The sequence below is a fragment of the Pelodiscus sinensis genome, chromosome 5 (assembly GCF_049634645.1).
Source record: "Pelodiscus sinensis isolate JC-2024 chromosome 5, ASM4963464v1, whole genome shotgun sequence".
In the NCBI taxonomy this organism is placed as follows: Eukaryota; Metazoa; Chordata; order Testudines; family Trionychidae; genus Pelodiscus; species Pelodiscus sinensis.
In genome coordinates, this window is record NC_134715.1 from 87,669,383 (window position 1) to 87,691,518 (window position 22,136).

The 22,136-nt window shown below is 40.1% G+C and overlaps 2 protein-coding genes across 6 annotated transcripts in view; both read left to right on the plus strand.

Annotated features, from left to right (window-relative positions):
* Positions 1–12,311, plus strand: part of TEC (tec protein tyrosine kinase) — a 104,126-nt gene extending 91,815 nt beyond the window's left edge. For all 4 annotated transcript variants that reach the window (XM_006113450.4, XM_025179918.2, XM_025179919.2 and 1 more), the window contains 6 exons: positions 755–926; positions 1,078–1,294; positions 2,865–2,929; positions 6,538–6,656; positions 7,026–7,183; positions 10,701–12,311. In XM_006113450.4, the coding sequence (XP_006113512.2) occupies positions 755–926; positions 1,078–1,294; positions 2,865–2,929; positions 6,538–6,656; positions 7,026–7,183; positions 10,701–10,778 (809 nt within the window). In that variant the 3' untranslated portion in view covers positions 10,779–12,311. The remainder of the gene's footprint in view (positions 1–754; positions 927–1,077; positions 1,295–2,864; positions 2,930–6,537; positions 6,657–7,025; positions 7,184–10,700) is intronic.
* Positions 12,312–12,460: 149 nt separating this feature from the next.
* The window catches only part of LOC102449644 (tyrosine-protein kinase TXK), a 58,919-nt gene continuing 49,243 nt past the window's right edge, over positions 12,461–22,136 (plus strand). For both annotated transcript variants that reach the window (XM_075930463.1, XM_075930464.1), the window contains exon 1: positions 12,461–15,763. In XM_075930463.1, the coding sequence (XP_075786578.1) occupies positions 15,748–15,763 (16 nt within the window). In that variant the 5' untranslated portion in view covers positions 12,461–15,747. The remainder of the gene's footprint in view (positions 15,764–22,136) is intronic.

The window sequence follows — 22,136 nt, forward strand, 5'->3', positions numbered from 1 at the left end:
GGCATGCTAAAACAAATAGAAATGGTTTAATCATTCATATATTAATAGAATGATCATCAACTTCAGGTAATAATAAACAAAAATTTACATATACTCTTCCCCAACTCCTCTCCTAAACACATCCTATCCCTGCTCCTTCTCCTTCCTCCCACCACTTCCAGAGTGCCATGAATTAGCTGATTCATGGCATTCAAGCTCTGGGAGGGAGAGGAAGGAGTGGGAACGGGGCGCAAATCAGTTGATTCATGGCACTACAGAAGTGATGGACGGGAGTGAGAGGAATAAGTAAGTGGGGGAGGGAGGCAGAGACTGGGGCATGAAGGTCACATATGAACCCACAAAGGGCCACATGTGGCTCATGGACCACAGGTTGCCCATCACTATTTTGTGGCTGGTGCTATACAATATGACCAAGTTAACTCATCACTGGGAATCCCAGTCTATTACTGTCCAATTTCAGTTCTTAAGCTTTTTGAAACATGACTTTATGAATGACTTGAAAAGATTGTGGGCTTTCAATGATTAGTATTTAATTAATGGTTTAAAAAACAGAGTCTGATTTTCGCCTCTGTCTTGGTTAAGTTTGTTGTAGTCTGTGGCTGTTTCACAATTTATGAAATACAAACATTTTTAAAGCAGTTTGAAGGTACTTTACACTTAAATCCCAACATTTCCTAGTAAAATTCCTCTGTCACTTGAAATCTAATATGTTCCCTATTGTATTGTAATTGTCACTGGTTTTTTGTTCATATAGAGAAATGGGAAATTAATCCATCAGAGCTGACATTCATGAGAGAATTGGGGAGTGGTCTTTTTGGAGTGGTGCGCCTTGGCAAATGGAGGGCACAATATAAAGTGGCTATCAAAGCAATCCGAGAAGGTGCAATGTCTGAGGAGGACTTCATAGAAGAAGCTAAAGTAATGATGTGAGTTGCTTTATAGCACTTGTACTGTAGGGCCAAGGTTTCTGGTACATATGCATTTCTTTATAAATAAAAAAATTCTAGCCTGGTGAGATTCGTACAACTTCTTGGAGGGAGGGACATTACAATAACTCTATGTTTTAAATCTTTTCAGGAAGCTAACACATCCTAAATTAGTTCAGCTATATGGGGTCTGTACACAGCAGAAACCTATTTATATAGTGACAGAGTTCATGGAACATGGGTGCCTTCTGAACTATCTTCGACAAAAACGTGGACACTTGAATAAAGATATGCTGCTGACAGTGTGCCAGGATGTATGTGAAGGAATGGAGTACTTGGAGAGAAACAGTTTTATCCACAGAGATCTGGTAATATCACATCAGCCACTTTACTACATTTCTGATTTATGCATTAATAGCTATGGGTAAGAAGCTGTTTTTATTCTAAACAGGTCTCTTTTTCAGTTACTCACAACTTTCTCAAAATATATGCTATTGTTTAACTGGTTGTGTTTGTATTAAGCAAAATCTGCCAAACTGACCCATCTGGGGTAGGGAAGGACGACTGACCCTGCATGAGCTGTGGATTAAATACCTCTAAAGTGTTTTAACAAGACTATTATCATCAGTTCCACCCAGAAAATTATGCTAATTATGCTTTATAGTAAAATAATTTCATTCAGAATTCTTACTAGCCACATCAAGTAATTTCTCCTGGTCATTTTAACATTATGTTTCAGTATGCAAATATATTTGCACTTGAAGAATTTATTATTTACCTCTTGTCTGTTTCATCATTGATCTAGTGACTGATCTCAATGAAACATTGAACATGGTGAGCAATGGGAGGAGATCCTGAAAGCTCTCTATATTTGTGTATCTTACACAGTGGTTCTAATATGACATGGTTTCAAATAATGTGTAGAAGTGTAAGAAAAGTATTATTATTCCTCTAAAACACTGTTTCATTTGAAACATTGCTTGCTTTACTATCAGAGAGAATCAGATCATTAGCGTTTTTATATACTGTATTAATATGAATGACAGCTATACTAATGGTACTTTTCACTGGAGAAAACTAAATTATGCAAATTTCCCATAGTGATGAACTAATTCTCTCCTCACTTATACCTATAAATCAGATTTAACACCAATGAAATTAATTAGACCAAAGTTGATAAGAAAACAGGGCCCGAGACGGTTCTGATGCAATAGAAATGAAAAAATGCTCAGTGGCAGATAACATGATTCTGACCAGCGCACTGAGTTTATACCTATGTAATTCCATTGCTTCAGAGGAATTATTCTGTCTTTCCACTGGAGTAAGGGAGAATAGAATCAGCCCCATAGTTTTAATTGAGTAAAGTAATAAGAAATATGAGCAGATATCACCCAATAAGTGTCTAATTTCTGAGTCAAATTCTGGTTTTATACTGTTGTAACTCTATTGGTCTCAGCTGACATTGATTTATGCTAATGTAACACCAACAGACTCTGATTATCTGTGGGCAGAATCAAACCTAGGATCTCTGAAGCTTAGTGCATGGGCCTCTACTACATGACCTAAAAGCCAGCTGGCTGTTTGCTGAGGCTGTAGAGCAGATTCATTATTCTCTCTGTAAGTGGTGTTAGTGTCACAAAATGGGACAGTACATCACACCCAGAAAGTGTGTGGGTTAGTAACATAAGTAAAGAGAGGATCAGGCACTACATATAGAAAATAAACATGCAGATAATGTGGCATTTCGTTTTTCCTCACTATAAATTATGATTGGGCTTCACAGCAATATATAAAACTGTATAGCTATTATTCACACAAAATTCCTATCAAATTCAATTTTCTAATCAGGATTCAGGGATTTATCCCAATATACAATAAATACATTTCATCTGAACAGTTCTTATTTTGACCTTTCCTCATTAATTATTCCCTTTGCAGGCTGCCAGAAACTGTTTAGTGAATGAGTCAGGAGTGGTGAAAGTGTCAGATTTTGGAATGACAAGGTATGGCCAAGTTGATCTACTTATTTGCAAAGCTTTTTAATGGATTTAGAATAACGTGTTCTTACACTTGAGACAATACATCACTTTAAATTATAGGCAAAAATTTACCTCTTAACCACTTTAGCTCATCTTGATGTAAGGAATTGTAGCATCTATCCTTCTTTGAACAGAATACAGAGACGAGGCTCAATCTGCTGCTGTGCACTGCCTATGGAGACTAGCCCGATGGGTAAAATGGGCCATAAAAAGGTGTCGTGAATTCAGTAAATGTATTCAGACTTCAGGGTTAACCGCTATAACATATTATTTTTGTAAATAAAGAAAACAAATAGTACATATTAACACTGGATAGCGTGTCATCTGAGTTGATGGTGTTGCAGGAACACTGGAAGGCACTGTACCACTGTGTGGTACAATTTCTCTTGGAGTTTCTTTACACTTCTTGCTAACTGTACTGTTGAGTCGTTGTGGGGACACTATGAGGAAGCAATCTGATAACAGAGGCTTCAACCGTGCAAGTTGTCAAACTGTACTGGTCCTAGATCTTTTCACCCTTCCCACCTACTCAGCTTATGCACCCACACAATATCTGAACTCAAACTGTCCCATGAGCAACAGATCTGTTAAATAAGAACTATCATTTTTCACATTAGTTATTTTCCCCTCTCTGTTACAATTTAATTCATACGTAACCTAGGTATGAAAGTAGTAACTACAAGGGAAAATAGACAGTGTAACAATGAGAAAAGTTAATGGAGACTAAATAAAGCCTTATCACTAGGGCTGTAATTAACTAACACGATTAACTCAAATTAATTAAAATTAAAAATTAATCCTGATTAATTACAGTCTTAATCACACTGTTAAAAATAGAATACCAATTGAAATGTATTACATTTTGGATGTTTTTCTACATTTTCAAATATAATTACTATTTGAATTACAATACAGAATACAGAGCTCACTTTATATTATTTTTATTACAAATATTTGCACTGTAAAAATAATACAAATAGTATTCTTCAGTTCACCTCATAGAAGTACTGCAGTGCAATCTCTATATTGTAAAAAAGCAAATTACAAATGTCAATTTTTTTGTTACATATCTGCACTCAAAACCAAAATAATATATAACTTTAGAGCCTACAAGTTCATTTAGTCATACCTCTTGTTCAGCCAATTGCTAAGACAAACAAATTTATTTATATTTACAGGAGATGATGCTGCCCACTTCTCATTTATAATGTCACCAGAAAATGAGAAGAGGCATTCAAATGGGACTTTTGTAGTTGCATTGCAAGGTACAGTAAACTTCCGATAATCCAGCACCTTTAGGACCCAGGGGGTGCCGGATTATCAGATATGCCGGACTATCAGAAGGGGGGGCTATGAGGGGTCTGGAGTGGGGTGGGAGGGGATGCCACCCCAGACCACTCATAGCCCCCCCTTACGATAGTCCGGCTTTGCCCCAGGTGTCCCTGATTCAGCTGCTGCTGGTCGGTTTCAGCAGCAGCTGAATCGGGGATGCCTGCAATAGAGCAGCTGGGGTGCTGCCGGGTTGGTCCCGCAGCACGGAGGGGCGGCGCTACGGCACCAACCCAGCAGCACACCAGCTACTCTTGGGGATGCCTGGGACAGAGCACCTGGGGTACTGCCCGGTTGGTCCCGTAGTGCTGCCCCTCGGGGCTGCGGGACCAACCCGGCAGCACCCCAGCTGCTCTTGGGGACGCCTGGGGCAGAGCAGCTGGAGTGCTGCCGGGTTGGTCCTGCAGCGCCAAAGGACGGCGCTGTGGGACCAACCTGGCAGGACCCCAGCTGCTCTGCCCAGGGGTCCCCAATTCAGCCGCTGCTGAAACAGATCAGCGGCTGATTCCAGGAAGCCCGGGGCAGAGCTGCTCTGCCCGGGGCTTCCTGGAATCAGCTGCTGATCTGTTTCAGCAGCGGCTGACTTGGGGACCCCTGGGGCACAGCAGCTGAGGTCCTGCCGGGTTGGTCCCACAGCACCGAGGGGCGGCGCTACGAGACCAACCCCGCAGCACCCCAGCTGCTCTGCCCCAGGCGTCCGGATTCAGCCTGCTGGTGAAACTGGTCAGTTTCAGCAGCGGCTGAATCCCAACGCCTGGGGCAAAGCAGCTGGGGTGCTGCCAGATTGGTCCCGCAGCGCTGCCCCTAGGCACTGCGGGACCAACCCGGCAGCACTCCAGCTGCTCTGCCCTAGGCGTCTGGGGTGCTGCCAGGTTGGTCCCACAGCCCTGAGGGGCAGCGCTACGAGACCAACCCGGCAGCACCCCAGGTGCTCTGCTCCCAGCTTCCCTGATTCAGCTGCTGGTCAGTTTCAGCAGCAGCTGAAATGGGGAATCCTGTCCGGCTGCCCCAGCACTTCCGGGTTCCTGATGGTGCTGGATCATCAGGAGTCCCGGAGCATTGGATGCCGGACTAATGGAGTTTTACTGTGTATATACATGACAGATATGCTAAACATTCATATGTCCCTTCCTGCTTTGGACACCATTCCTGAGACCATGTTTACATGCTGAGGATGTTAGCTAAAAAAATGCCTTAATTATATGTATTAATGAACTCATTGGGGGAGAATTGTATATCTCCAGCTCAGTTTTGCCCCCCTTTTGACTTATATTTCAAGTCATGGAAGCCTCAGATGATGCCTTAGCATATGTTCGTTTTAAGAACACTTGTGCTGCAGATTTGACAAAATACAAAGGAAATATCAGTGTGAGATTTCTAAAGACAGCTACAGCACTTAACCCAAGGTTTAAGGATCTGAAGTGCCTTCCAAAATCTGAGAGAGACAAGGTATGGAACATGATTTCAGGTGTTAAAAGAGCAACACTACACTGGGAAAACTATAGAACCTGAACCAGCAAAAAAGAAAATTAACCTGGTCTTGGGGACATCTGACTCAGATGATTAAATGAGCATTTGTGGGTTTGCATTGCTTTGGATTGTAATCAAATAGAACCCATCATCAGCATGGACACATGCCCTGTGGTTGAAGCATGAAAGAACATATGAATCTTTAATGCATCTGTCTTGTAAATATCTTGCAATGCCAGATGCAAATGTAAAGAAACTTGTTTGTCTGAGTGATTGACTGAATAAGAAACAGGATTGAGTAGGCTTGTAGGGTCTAAGGTTTTACGTTGTTTTATTTTTCAGTGCAATTATTTTTGTACATAATTCTACATTTGTAAGTGAAACTTTCATGATAAAGATATTGTGCTACAGTATTTGAATTCTTGGTTTTTTACAAAAGAAGTATTTGTAATCAACAATAAATATAAAGTGAACAATGTACACTTTGTATTCTCTGTTGTAATTGAAATCAATATATAGGAAAATGAAGAAAGCACCAAAATAATTAACTAAATGGTATTCTATTATTAACAGTGTGGTGAATAGTGCAATTCATTACAATATTTTTTAAAAAAATACTTATAACTACTACTGAAGCCATGGACACTTTATGATACTAACAATCATTAAGCACTAGGTGGCAATGTGAGCTCCTAAAATAAAACTAACATGAAATAAATGGCGATTTCTGAAAGGGAATCAGACTAGAAATATTACATGCTTTTGTTTTTTAGGTATGTCCTTGATGACCAGTACACAAGCTCTTCAGGTGCTAAATTTCCAGTAAAGTGGTGTCCCCCAGAGGTTTTTAATTATAGCCGATTCAGCAGCAAATCAGATGTCTGGTCATTTGGTAAGAAACTCTTCAGCAATTAAATAAGAAATTTATCTTTTCAATTTACCAATAAGTTATTAGGGTCCAGCTGTTCAAGGAGAATCCAAGCCTCCTAGGGGTTGTTCCATTAAGTCATTGCTCCTGACCCTTCTCTCATTTGTCCCAGTTTTCCCTTGTGTAATTTCAATGAAGTCAGTGGAGTAACTTCTTATTTACAAAGATGTTAGGTGAATTAGGCCCACTGAGTATTGAGCTTTTTCAGGGTAGGGTCCTTAATTAACTCATTTACCATTTGAAAAAACAAATGCATAATTAGTGGCACACATACATTTTAACAAAATATTTGTTAATTGACTTGACAATCTATTCATGCCTTTTATTTTCCAGGTGTTCTAATGTGGGAAGTATTTACTGAGGGAAAAATGCCCTTTGAGAAAAACACAAATTATGAAGTGGTAACGATGGTTAGCCAAGGACAGCGTCTGTATCGGCCAAAATTAGCTTGCAAGAATGTCTATGATGTAATGATGATGTGCTGGCAGGAGGTATATTTCTTTTTCTGTACTTTATTTACCCCCTAAAAGCAGAGTTTTATTACCACATCTAATTATCGGTGTAAAATTCTGATTGCATTTTATTCAAAAGCTACCTTTCTCAAACATGGGGTAGCCTGAGTATCCCTCCAAGACCTTCAGGGGAACATGAAAATGGAGAGAATAGTGTCTTGGTGAATCAGAATGGGCAGGGTATTCCATGAATCAGACACTGTGAAAAAAAACATGAGGAAAAAGAAAATGAACAAGGCAGCTAAGCTGCTATGGTTGATGGACCAGCATGGGCAGAAAATGCTAAGCGATAAGATCTGAAATCTAGGCCAGGATGGAATTTTGTATATTCTTAGATGAGTTTTAAAAGTTGATGAATTTCAAAGGAGGAACCAATGGAAAAAGACAAAAGGACAGGGTGACATGAAGTGATCCAATGGGGAATAAGATTGTTTTAGTGGCCATGATTTGCATGGAGGATGAATAGTTAGGTATCTGAGTGATCACGTATGAGCACTTTGAAAGATACCCAGAGGTAGTTATACAGATAAGGAAATACAATTAAAAAGGCGAGGAGAAAAAAATAACATGCAGCTATTAACAGAGAGCAGTGAAAACATGTCAGTAATGGTACCAATGAGAACAGAGAGAAACATAGGAAGTAATTATAAATAGGAACAGAATTAAATGTTGTAATGTAAAAGATATGATGCTCCACAAAGAGGGGTTAAAGGCATTAGAGCCCTATGTTTGGATCTTCTATATCAACTGATCACACACATTCTTGAAATCACCCCACAATGAGAATAGAAGACTTTCTCTTTCATTGACTATGGGCCAAATTGTGCTCTCACTGAAATCCATGAGAATTTTGCCATTGATTTCAGTGTGAGCAGGACTAGGCGCTGTGATCTGGTAATTTTTAATATTACTCTTATGACTTTCTGAGCTATTTCTCTCTCTCAACTTTTCGGCTACGTCTACACTGGCATAATTTTCCGGAAATGCTTTTAATGGAAAAGTTTTCTGTTAAAAGCATTTTCAGAAAAGCGCGTCTAGATTGGCAGGGCGCTTTTCCGGAAAAGCACTTTTTGCAGAAAAGCGTCCGTGGCCAATATAGACGCGCTTTTCCGCAAAAAAGCCCCGATTGCCATTTTTGCGATCCGGGCTTTTTTGCGGAAAACAGTACTGTGCTGTCTACACTGGCCCTTTTGCGCAAAAGTCTTTCGGAAAAAGACTTTTGCCCGAACGGAAGCAGCATAGTATTTCCGGAAAATCACTGGCGATCTTACATGAGATCGTCAGTGCTTTTCCGGAAATTCAAGCGGCCAGTGTAGACAGCTGGCAAGTTTTTCCGGAAAAGCAGCTGATTTTCCAGAAAAACTTGCCCGTCTAGACACAGCCTTGATGTTTATTTCTTAGGGGAAAAGATTTCTTTATAGTTGATCTAGAGCAGGGATAAGAAAAGACCACAGGGGAAACATCTATAAAATCAGCAGTGTGTCAGTGCAAGGAATTAAACAACAACAGGCAGCTAGTAAAAATTGCAAAATCCAAATACAAAAAGCCTCAAAGCAAAATTAGTTGAATTAGAATGCCTCACAACAGAAGAGGATTTGGTGTAACAGGCATTACAGAAACATAGTAGAATGACAAAAATCAATGGAATTTTGTAGTACCTGGCCACAAACTATATAGAAAGATAGACAAGGCTGAAGTGGCGAGGGAGTAGTGCTGAATGCAAAATATTCCATGGAATCCAGTGAGAGGACCATGCAATTGAATCTATGGATATAAATCCCAAGCTGTAAGAATACCAATATATTAGTCTGCCTATACAAACAATCTCGGGATCAAGAAAAGAATATTGGGTGTATAATGCTGGAGAAGATCAGAGGCAGCAAAACTGAACAAAATGCTTTTCAATATCAATGAGCAAAAGGTATTTTAAAAAGTCATTAAGCATTCTTCAAGCACATCCGAGTCAAGAATCGTAATAGAGTTAGTCGATTTGCTGGACATAAAATAATTCATAGAAAAGTTAGGTCAAGGTCTTTTATTTTTGCTGTCTAATAATAAAAGAACATGGGGCTAACAAATTTCAGAAGAGATGTTAAACTTTATGGCTCAGAGTTCAGGAAAATCTCTGAGAGTACATTTACACTACTGGACAAAGTCATAGAATCGGAAGGGACCCCAAGAGGTCATTGAGTCCAGTTCCCTGCTCTCATGGCAGGACCAAGCACTGTCTAGATCATCCTTGCATGTGTTTGTCTAACCTGCTCTTAAATATCTCCAGTAATGGAGATTCCACAACCCCTGTAGGCAATTTATTCCAGTGCTTAACCACCCTGACAGGAAGTTTTTCCTAATATCCAACCTAAACCTCCCTTGCTGCAGTTTAAGCCCATTGATTCTTGTCCTATCATCAGAGGCCAAAGAGAACGATTTTTCTCCCTCCTCCTTGTGACACCCCTTTAGATACTAGAAAACAGCTATCTTGTCCCCTCAGTCTTCTCTTGTTTAAACTAAACAAGCCCAATTCTTTCAGTTTTCCCTCATTGTTCATGTTTTCTAGACCTTTAATCATTTTTGTTGCTCTTCTCTGAACCTTCTCCAATTTCTGCACATCTTTCTTGAAATGTAGTGCCCAGAATTGGACACAAACACCAATTGAAGTCTAATCAATGCAGAGTAGAGCAGAAGAATGATTTCTCATGTCTTGCTCACAACATTCCTGTTAATTAAGTCAAATTAAGATTCTCAACTTCTTAGTATTAAGATACTACGTTAATTGCATAGCTGAAGTCAAAGTACCTTATCTCGGCTTTTGGCGCTATCTACACTACGGGAAGTCAAAGGGAGACCACTCTCCTGTTGATTTCCCTTACTCCTTGTGAAAGCAGGACTACCAGCAACGACTGGAGCGCCCCTCTCAGTTCGAATTAGCTGTCTTAACTAGACCCACTAAATCAAACCCTGGAAGATCCACAGTGGCCACTTCAATCTTCCTCTATAGTGTAGATGTACTCTAAGGGGTTATGAGGAGATATAATGTCAGGGGAGGAGCAAATTATCACTTTCACTTAATGAGAAGGCTCTGGCACCTTCCTCTGAAGCATCTAGTGCAAGAGTACTGTCAAGTATAGGCCACTAGCTTAAATGGATCTTGAGTCTAATTCAATATGGTAATTCCTATGCTCCTTCCACCTCAAAATCTATTAAGAAAAATCACACTGTGTAGCATTTTCAGCAATGTGTGAGGTTCTGAATACATTTTAGATTAATAGGAAATAATATAGTACACAACCTCATTTCATGACTAGCAATACTTTGGGTTAAGAGAAATTTACCTGTCATGTTTCTTTCCAATGCCTCTAACCTACTTAAATGTAACAGCATATTTTTCTTTACATCCACATTTTCCCTTATATTTTATTTTGTGCACATTATTGCCTTAGCAAAATAAACTCTTTCTGATGTGATTTTAGTACAACTGAAGTATTTTAATTCATAGAAACCTGAGGGACGGCCCACATTTGAAGATTTGCTGCGTACAATTGATGAGATAGCGGAGAGTGAAGATGCTTTCTGAAGAGAGGAACAGAGGCACAAGAATTCTACAGTACAACAAAGAATAAACGTTGTAAAGACACAGAATTATTCTTTGAGCATCATCGTGCAAGATTTTGAGTATGCTGAATGAAATGTGGCGAGCCTAAGCATTATCATTTAGCATTTTCTCAACAGACACATGGAAAAATGATTATGCATTGTAGAGAAAGATGCACAATATATTCACCAACCTGAGCAATGCATGCAGCCCCCAACTGGGGAAGGTAGCTCCTGCACCCAACCTCTTCTGCCAAAGACCCTGCCCCATCCCTTGCTCTCACTGATTGGCCTGCCAACATAGCTCCACGCCCTGGGTGGTGCCCAGAGCATCCCAAAGCCTGTGCCAGCCTGCAAGTGCCCCTAGCAGCCCCATATCTTGGCCAGCCCACCAGTGCCCCGAGTATTCCTGAGGAGCCCTGAACCTCAGTCAATCTGAGTCCAGACTGCTCAGAAGAGCTTTCAGTCTGATGCAGTCCAACCTTGGGGCTGTGGCAGGAAGCATTGGCAGAGGTTTATGGAGGCTTAGTCTTTCCTATTATCTATTGCCCATGTTAATCAATGTAAGAACACTCCTAAGCTCCATCAGAGGAGTCACCATGAGATTAGTAAAAGGTTGGGATTGATGCATGGAGCAAATGACAGGATATGGCCAAAGCACAAACACTAAGTGCAATCCTGTGCAAGTGATACATTTAGTGTTCATGCTTATGAGTTTCATTTACTCTTACTGCCAGTCAATAGTAGTAATAGTCAATTGTGCATTTAAAAGCTGTGCTTAAAACCTAAAAGCAAGGTCATTTGGTGAGGGCCACCTACTCCTATAGCAATGCTTCCAAAGGTTCTAAATTATTATTTCCTCACAGTCTGTTGACTGGTGATTTATGCCATATACTAGGGCCAATATTCTTGCTATGCTGTTAGTCTATTTTACACACTCCCCTCAATTTACTTTTCTTTGTGCGTAGCAAAGTACCATGGTCAACAGCGTAGACCAATGGCTCAAGTGCAGCACCGAAAGTCCTCTCTGTGGCACTGAAAGTCCTCTCTGTGGGACTGAGTCCTAATTTATTTTATGCCAGGGACTGTTTCTTGGGACTTTTTCACCCAAAGAGCATTGGGGCCCAGTCCTGAGCCCAATTATAGTGATGAACAGCACGAACTATACATCACAGCTGACTTTCAGTGAACTATATCACATTGACTTTAACTATTAAATAATTTATATACTCTTTGTACTATAAATGTATAATGTACACATCTATTTATATGAAATGTAAGTGTTCCTGAAAATGTTAAAACACAAGTTGCTCTATTTTAGGTTACACAAATAGTGTGATATATGGTATCTCTGGATGAAAGAAAATATACCATGAATGTTGATAAAATGACAGATTTCTATCATTCTATCGGTCATCAGTTGTGCACAATGAAATAAGCTTTATAGATTGTATAGCAAATGTCATACTACAGTATGTGTATAATAAACCACATGTTAATTGTTTGGAATCTGGAATAGCAGTTTGCCATTGATTTATTGTCAGAAAATGATTTATTGGCCAAATATATTGCTGGCAGAACTATTGACTTTCATGGATTTACATCAAAGATGTAGGACTGAACATCTTCAGGTATGTGTGTTAAGTGCTTACATTAGGATTCAATGTCAGAGGATGCGTATGTACAATACATACAGCTCTGAGCCACAATATGAAATATCTGACATATTTAGAAATTTTATATGAATAAAAGTGAGGATTACAGTAGATGTCCTGCTGATATGGGATGGAGTTTACCATTGCAGAATGGGTCTGATCACAAAAAATGCTGAGCACTACTTATATAGCATTGAGCTCTCTTAACCCTCACCAAAGGCCCCCATGTGTAAATGAACTATAATATGCATACAAGGTGAGAAATTGATGGGGATTATTAACTAGGACCTAACACGGCAGTCTTTTCTATTGAAATCACTTGGGGTGCATCTAGACCACAGAGTTTTTTTGGGAACTCCGTCCACACTAATCACACTCCGTCCACTCTAATCACAACTCCAGAGTTCCTGTCTCCTTCTAGCTCTTAAAGCTGCAGGCACCCGGGACAAGCCTTGTGGCAGGAAGCCGGCCTTGCAGCAGGACCTTGACTGCATGGCTGTGACTGCCACAGGCCTGCTGACAAGTGGCAGAGCCACAAGCTCCCCGAAACCCACCTGGCCTGCACAAGGAGCCACACCAGAGATCCCAGGACCCACCCGGGGGCACCAAATACCAGGCGCCTTCCTGGACCGGGCCAGAGACCCTGTCCCTCCTGAGCTGTGGGGGGAAGAGGAGGCCCTGAAGGATCTCAGCTCCAAGCACCGCAACGCAGACATTTATGGGTGCATGGCCGAAGGTCTGGCCCACGGGACACCACCCCTGCACCCTTGACCAAGTTTGGAGCAAGGTCAAGGAGCTCCGGCAAGGGTACACCTGGGCCAGAGAACGCAGCACTCTCTCCGGGGCAGGACCACACTCCTGTCCCTACTACGAAGAGCTCCACCAGATATACTGGGTAGTGGGCAAGCCCTTTCCCCACACTTAATAGCCCTCTTGGTGTACTGGGTTTATTAATACAAAACAAACTGTAAATAAAACTCAAAGTTCTCCAAATAAGGTCAATTTATATATTCACACAATCCAAGGTTTCTCTTTCTTCTTCCAGGTGTTCCTGAATGGAGCCTCTGTAGTTCTCCCTGCTTGATCAAAAGACCTCCAGACCTCTCTGCCTGCAGAGTTTTGCAGTTCCCTTTCCTGTTCAGAGAGCTTGCAGACTGACTCAGCTTCCTAAACTGTCCGCCATTCTTCACGGCAACTTCCTACTCCTTTTAAACACAATTACCTGATTCATCTCCAGCACCTCATCCTCTATCAGGGCTGGATAAGCTCCATGCTCTCCAGCCCATGAAGGCAAAACACCCTGTTTCAGGGCTCAGACCTTTCTGATGATGCGTGATAAGGGAGTTGTTATAGTAATACTTTCCTTTTAAAAAACAACCTAGGAAATTGCATACAAAATATCAAGTTTTATATGTAAAGTTGTTTGGATTGCAAAGTCAAGCATGTGAAAGTTGGGAAATGCTAGATTTAGTTAGCACAGAATTACAGTTGTTGGGGAATTTCAGCAAAACAGTGACTTGTCAGATAATGCCAAATCATCAAACCCAAAATGTTTTGTGGAAACATATTGGATTCAATTCACTCTCCATGATCTATAAGGCCTCCAGGAGCCACTGCTCTGAGGTAGCTATGCCATATGGACAGCCTCAAGGTGAGGGAACCCCAGAACTTCCAGGGTTTACAATTTCAGGGCTACCCACCAGGCAGAGTGCCCCCCCCCCCACACACACACACATACTGTCCCACTGCCTAGTGAAGCAGTTGCCCGGGCACTGGACAGCCCTTGAGCCACAGACCTTGGATAAAGGCTCTGGCAGCTGCTGACTCAAATGTACTTTCTTCTTGGAAGTGTTAGGGCCATTCAACACAGAATAGTAGCTGTAAAACTGAGAAGAATCATGACAATTTCATTTAGCATCTGCCATGCTCCTGGAAACATATTTCATATCATCATTCTAGGGTACATTAACAGGCGAGTCACATGTAAGAAATTAGCAGTGGTTCCACTCTACTTGGCAATGGTAATGCCTCTACTATAGTAACATATCTGGTTCTGGATGATACAATTAAAGAAATGTTTGGACAAAGTGAAGAGAGTCCAGGGGAGAGCCAAAATGTGGACAAACGGACTAAAGACTTTTCGAAAATCTAATCTATAAGGAAAGATTACAAAAACTGGGTATGTGTAGTCTTAAGAAAAGGATGAGAGGGAGACGAGACCTGATAACATGTTAAGGAGAAATTACAGAATCCCTGTCTTTGCAGGCTTTTAAGAAGAGAGCAAACAAATGCCTGCCAGAAATCTTCTACCTATATTTAGTCGTGCCTCACTGCAGGGGGTTGAACTAGATGATGTCTCAAGGACTCCTTCCATTTCCATATTTCTGTGATTCAATTCAGAAATACCATGTGTCTATTTTCTAAATGAAAATTATATGGAATTTCCATTTTGGAGGAAATTTTGAAATATCAAAACACCAGAAGCTCTGTATTTTGGTCAGGTTTTTTATAGTTTTTAATTACACGATCACATACATTTTTTCCCATAGGATCCCTGCCAAATTCAATGCAAAGTATGGACACAAAGGAATAGATTCAAGGTTTCACTGGCAACTGTTAATCTGGCATTTCCTAACTTTTGATGTGTGACTTTGCAATTAAAGTTATGTTATTTTAACATACTTTTCAATATGTATTTTTATTGAAGTTCATCTAAAATGTGAAGACTGAATTCCAGTGCTGTCCTCCATCAACACACTCAATTTAAACATAGTCTAGGCTCCAAATTGTTAATTTTGTATTGGGTCATCTTATCATTAGAGTTGGCTGCCGTGTTCAACTTTTGAATAGTCTGAAGAGAAATCTGTAAATGATATTTTATAATTTTCTCTGGAGAAGGTCAATCACTCTTCAGACACTTCTTTCTTACTCTTTTTATTGGTATAACTTAGTTTCACATAACAATAAGCGCAGCACAGAAAATCTGCCTGAATTACACCAAACATCTACTATTCTTTCTAGTCTCAGACTTGTTTTAAAGTAGAACAGACACCTAGATTTCAATTCAGTTATTCTGCTGTAGAGCACCAGACTTCAGTGGAAATACTCCTGATGCAAGTTTAGTATCAAGTCTCTAACTTTTTTTTTTTTAATAGGAAAGTAGGTGGGGTTAAATTTGGTCTGTGCTATACCGTACTGCTTATCTGAGCTAGATTTTCAGTTAGAGAGGTTTTACTGTTATCAACACAACTGAAGGAAGGATCAAATTTTTATTTGAATACAAGCAAACAATCAACTATGATTCTTTCTACCTGTAAGTAAAATGTGCCATATATTTTGTTTGTATGTTCTTTTTTGTACATTAGTAGTGTAGCTAGCAAATGACCTCGATAAATATCACCATATTTTCCCAATATCGTGCTCTTAAGTTGTTCTACTGAGTTAAAATTGTTAGTGTTAACTTTCCAAACAATTTCACAAAATTGCAGTCATACCTTCAGCAAAGCTACTATGGTTACCAATATACAGACTGATGAACTCCTCAAAAAGGGAACACCAGGGGAACAGGAATCAAGGACTGTCCTTAAGATAGTGTTGTACACAGACATGACAGAGATGTTTAACAGACTTATAGGCAAAATTTCTGATTATGAATACTGAAATATTGAAATTCCTAAAGTTTTATTAGTGAAAAACTCAACATTTGTTTTAGAAAAAAGCAAGCACTCTTAGAAGCAAATAGTACTGTTGATTTCCAACAGGATATGATTTGATAGTTTTTTCCCATCTGGATGATAGGCAGGTAATACCTAATCAATTGTTGGGTGCACTGTATATCACAAAAGAAATATTTTTGAAGAGCAGGGTTAAGTTAGGTGGGCAGACTACCCCTCAATGTGCCAATTTATACAGTAACTCGATCAACTGAAAAATAGTGTTGATCAAAGTTTGCTACAAAAACATGATTGCTTAGAATCAGACTAAGAATTTAGCATTGTTCTATCAGAAATGGCAAAACAAAATAAAAAATCTGAAGATTATAGATTCAGATTATAAAAGTTAAAGACAAGAAAAACATTTCTAAATTAGCTGTAGGTTTTGTCTAGGTAACGGATTCCACCTCCCAGTTATCTCTAATTAGAGAAATTTGTATTAGGAGATGGAAAGGAAGTGGCACACATATGTGGGCATCTTTATGAACTCAAAGAACACCATGGGCCCTACAATTTTGTGCAGCACCTATAATCTTAATCTTGTAGCTCCAGTGTAGCATTTAGTAGCAATGGGGGAACAGCTCAAAGATCAAAGGGTTCCTGTACTTCCATCATGCCCCCTATAATGTCACAGAGTTGTCTCTGTAGTTTCTCCTCCTGCCCACTGGGACAATTTTTTTCTTCCCCCTTCCTTCTCCAGGCACCCAGCACAAAACTCTTCTGCTGTGCATAGAACCAGTTGAAGATCCTGACTTAAGTTGTTTACTAGGATGGCTGCTGCTAAACATGTAAACTAAATATGCCTCTGGTACTCTTGGTTAACTATTCGCCATGTTATGTCTCCTGCACATGTGTCTCTGCGTGTATCATGTATCTCCAAAATGGTGCCTCAGAAATCACTGAATCCTAAATCTGGGCATCATGGACCTTTGGTGAATATGGCTTTGCACAGGTATTTCATTTATGCTTGTCAGCCAGCCAGCAGAACGTAACTAGCTACTCTTTTAAGGACAGGTGATATCCTTTCATCCACTTTTGTGGAGGTGGGGCGAGGGAAGCAAGCTGTAAGACTGGTCAATTTTTCCTATGTGATTTCCCTGCCTTTGTAAGATTATTATTGTTATCTGAGAGCCAGACTGAGCTTTGTTTCAGACTATCAAACTACATGAGGACTGGAGAAATGCGATTTTTAACATTGCCACCAAAAGTCCCCGGGGGTAGCCGTGTTAGTCTGTGACTTTTAAAGAAACAACTAGTAGTCCTGTAGCACCAAAGGCTATGTCTACCCAGCAGCATTATTTTGAAATAACTGACTTTATTTAGAAATAATGAAGAGCATGTCTACACTGCAAGCCATTATTTCAAAATAATGGTGAATTGGAGGACTTCTTACTCTGACTCCTGTAACCCTCATTTCACAAGGAATCAGGGAAGTCAAAGGAAGAGTGTTCTTCCTTTGACTTCCTGTTGTGTACACAGCATCAAAAGCTGAATTAAGCTATTTCGACTTCAGCTATGCAATTGACATAGCTCAAGTTGCGTAGCTTAATTTAATTTTAGCTCTGTTGTGTAGACATACCCTTAGAGGCTAACAAATATATATATACAGTAACACTACCACCGAAAACAAAATGCATGACAATATCTAAGACCTATGGAATCAATCTTCAGATGGCATACATTTTAAATCACTGACTTTATGTTTTTGTTGGTAAGTGTAATCCCATCATTTGAGAAGGACTGAAAAGCATGCTTTTCCCACACATGTATTATGCAGACATATTCCAAAACAACAATTTATTGAAACAAGTTACACACAAAATACATCTTTGTATTATCAGCAAAGGGGGAGGGCATTTTCTTGGCAGGGCCATGTCCCATTATGTCTGTGGGTTACAATATTTCAAACCTCAACAGCTATTACATATGTTCCCTTTGGCAAATGCATTAAGGACCAACTCTTGGACTCCTTACTGAGACAAGATTCCCATTGAAATCAACAAAAATTCATTATAGAAACTCTGAAATCTTGGAACCACATACTGAGGGTGAAGGCAGGCAGGCAAAGTGTGTGTGCATGTGTGCTGAGTACACCTCATTACTAGGGCCCTGCCAAGTTCATGACTGTGAAAAACATGGACCATGAAATCTGGTCTTCCCAAAGAAATCTCACTATTGTGATTTCTGCAATGCCTTCAGAGGTGGGTGGCCAGGGAGTGATGGCTAATAGCCAGGCACCCAGCAGCAGTGCAGAAGCAAGGGTGGCATGGTCTGGTATTGCCATCCATTTGTGCCACTGCTGGCGGCAGCACTACCTTCAAAGTTGGGTTCCTGGTAGCAGCCACCACTCTCCAGCCACCCAGCACTGAAGGCAATGCAGAAATAAAGGTGGTGGTACTGTAACCCCTCCAATAGCCTTGTGATCCCTCTTCTATTATCTTCTTTTGGGTGGAGTGAAATTTAAGATTTAAATATCTGAAATCATGAAATTCAAGATTTTTAAAATGCTATTTGGTGAATTTGGTAGGGCCACACTCATTACTGTTCAGCAACCTTCTCTGGTGTATGCAAAGGGTTTTTCCAAAAGACAAACTACTCTACTAGACCATGTCTACACTAGATTATTTCGAATTTACTAAGTTTGACTTCTGGGAACCCGATTTTACAAATCTGAAGTTCCATGTCCTCATGACAGGGAAGAATCAAATGTAGTCTGAGGCAAGCTCCATTAATGCACTACCTCACACTCAGAACCTCAGGAAGCACTCTGGGGAGCTGCAGGAGGCCTCCTAGAGGCCAATTAGTTCAAATTAGCAGCAGCAGCAGAGCACCCATACTAACATTATTTCAGACTTACAAGTTTGGGAATAGCATTATTCCTCATGAAAAGCAGGACTACAGAGTTTGAATCCTGCGGCCCCTTATTCTGGAATAATGAGCTTGGTAGTGTGGATGCACATCGCTTGCAAATTTGACATTGTGGGGCTAATTTTGGACTAAGGTCCTAGAGTAGACCGGGCCTGATCCAAACCCCACTGAAGTCAACGAGAATCTTTCCACTGATTTCAGCAAGTATGGTTCAGGCCCTAGCACAATATGAATTTGGGGAGAAAGTGTGTAAAAAAATGTTTAAATTATAAGAGTAATGGGGCAAAATTCTGTTTCAGAGATCCATAGATTCCAAGCCAGAAGCGACTGTTGATATTATCCAGTCTGACCTCCTGTGTAACACAGGCAGAGAACTTCTCCTAAATAATTCTGAAAGCATCTCTTTAGTAAAATAGTCAATCCAGATTTAAAAGTTGTGCCTGATAGAAAATAAATCCACCATTACATCTGGTAAGTTGTTCCACTGATTAATTACTTCGTTAAAAATGTACATCTTTTTCCAATCTAAATTTGTCTAAATTTCAACTTCCAAGCACTGGATGTTATACCTTCCTCTGCTAGACTGCAGAGAGTGTTATTAAATATTTGTTCCCTGTGTAGGTACTTACAGACTATAACCAAGTCACCACTTTACCTTATCTTAGTTAAGCTAAACAGAGTGAGCTCTTTAAATCTACAACTGTAAGGCATGTTTTCTAATCCCTTAATCATTCTCATGAGTCTTGTCTGAACCCTATAATTTTATCAACAAACTTTAACTGTACATACCATAACTGGACACAGTATTCCAGTAGTGGTCACACCAAAGCTAAATACAGAGGTAAAATAACCTCTTTACTCCTACTCAAGATTCCCATTTATATATCTAAGGATTGCATTAGCTCTTTTGAACACAATATCACATTGGGCTACGTCTACACTGGCATGATTTTCCGCAAATGCTTTTAACGGAAAAGTTTTCCGTTAAAAGCATTTGCGGAAAAGAGCGTCTAGATTGGCAGGATGCTTTTCCGCAAAAGCACTTTTTACGGAAAAGCGTCCGTGGCCAATCTAGACGCGCTTTTCCGCAAAAAAAGCCCCGATTGCCATTTTCGCAATTGGGGCTTTTTTGCGGAAAACAAATCTCTGCTGTCAACACTGGCCCTTTTGCGCAAAAGTTTTTCAGAAAAAGACTTTTGCCTGAACGGGAGCAACATAGTATTTCCGCAAAAGCACTGACAATCTTACATGAGATCATCAGTGCTTTTGTGGAAATTCAAGCGGCCAGTGTAAACAGCTGGCAAGTTTTTCCGCAAAAGCAGATGATTTTGCAGAAAAACTTTCCAATCTAGACACAGCCTGGGAGCTCAAGTTTAGTAAATAATCCACCATTGTCCTCAAATTTTTTTTCAGTGCCACTGCTTCCCAAGATAGAGTCTCCTATGATAAAATTATGGCCTTCAATCTTTGATACCAGATATATACATTTACCTTAAACCATATTAAAATACATGCTTGTTTGTGCACTTTACTAAGTACCGGTTATCCAGATTGCTCTGTATTCAGTGATCAATCCTCTTTCTTATTTACCACTTCATCAATTTCTGTATCACCTACAAATTTTATCAGTAATGAATTTGTTTTCTTCTGGATCAATAATGTCTGCAGGACCACTCTAGAAATACACCAGTTCCATGATAATTCCTCCTTTATAAGTGTATTCTGAGAGTTTTTAATTCATTCAACGTATGCCACTTCAATTTTATTTCATTCTAGCTTTTTAATCATAAAAACATAAGAATGGCTATACTGGGTCAGACCAAAGGTCCATCTAGCCCAGTATCCTGTCTGCCAACAGTGGCCGATACCAGATGCCCCAGAAGGAGGGATCCCAACAGGTAATCCTCATATGATCCCTCCCCTGTCACCCACCTCCAGAGAAATAGCTAGGGATACTATTCCTACCCATCCTGGCTAATAGCCATTGATGGACATAATCCCATGAATCTATCTAGCTCTTTTTTGAACCCTGTTAAAGTTCTAGCTTTCACCACATCCTCTAGCAAGGAGTTCCACAGGTTGACTACGTGCTCAGTGAAGAAAAACTTCCTTCTGTTTATTTTAAACCTGCTGCCTATTAATTTCATTTGGTGACCCCTAGTTCTTATATTGTAGGAATAAGTAAATACATTTCCTTATTCACTTTTTCCACACCATTCATTATTTTATAGACTTCTATCATATCCCCCCTTAGTCTCCTCTTTTCTGAGATGAAAAGTCCAAGTCTTTTTAATTTATTTTCATATGGGACCCGTTCCAAACCCCTAATCATTTTTTTGCCCTTTTCTGAACCTTTTCCAATGCCAATATATCTTTTTTGAGATGAGGCAACCACATCTGTATGCAGTATTCAAGATGTAGGCGTACAATGGTTTTATATGGAGGCAATGAGATATTTTCTGTCTTATTCTCTATCCCTTTTTTAATGACTCCTAACATTCTATTTGCTTCTTTGACTACCGCTGCACACTGAGTGGATGTTTTCAGAGAACTATCCACAATGTCTCCAAGATCTCCCTCTTGAGTAGTTGTAGCCAAATTAGTCCCCTTAATCTTGTATACAGCCGCTCCCTGAGTTACGAACAACTTACGGACCAACACTTGGTCCATAACTTGAAGTATTCGTAACTTGGATCCCATAGAGTTACATGACGACCGCGCTGTTCGTAAGCGCGGATCGCCGTTCGCAACTCGGATCCACATTTACGACCACTTTGGTCGTAAGTGCGGATGGTCGTAAGTGGAAGTGATCGTAACTCGGGGAGCGGCTGTATAGTTGGGATTATTTTTTCCAATGTGTGTTACTTTACATTTATCAACATTAAATTTCATTTGCCATTTTGTTGCCCAATCATTTAGTTTGGTAAAATCTTTTTGAAGCTCTCCACAGTTTGCTTTCGTCTTAACTATCTTGAGCAGTTTGGTATCATCTGCAAATTTTGCCACCTCACTGTTTACTGCTTTCTCTAGATCATATATAAATAAATTGAATAGGATTGGTCCCAGGACAGACCCTTGGGGGACCCCACTAGTTACCTCTCTCCA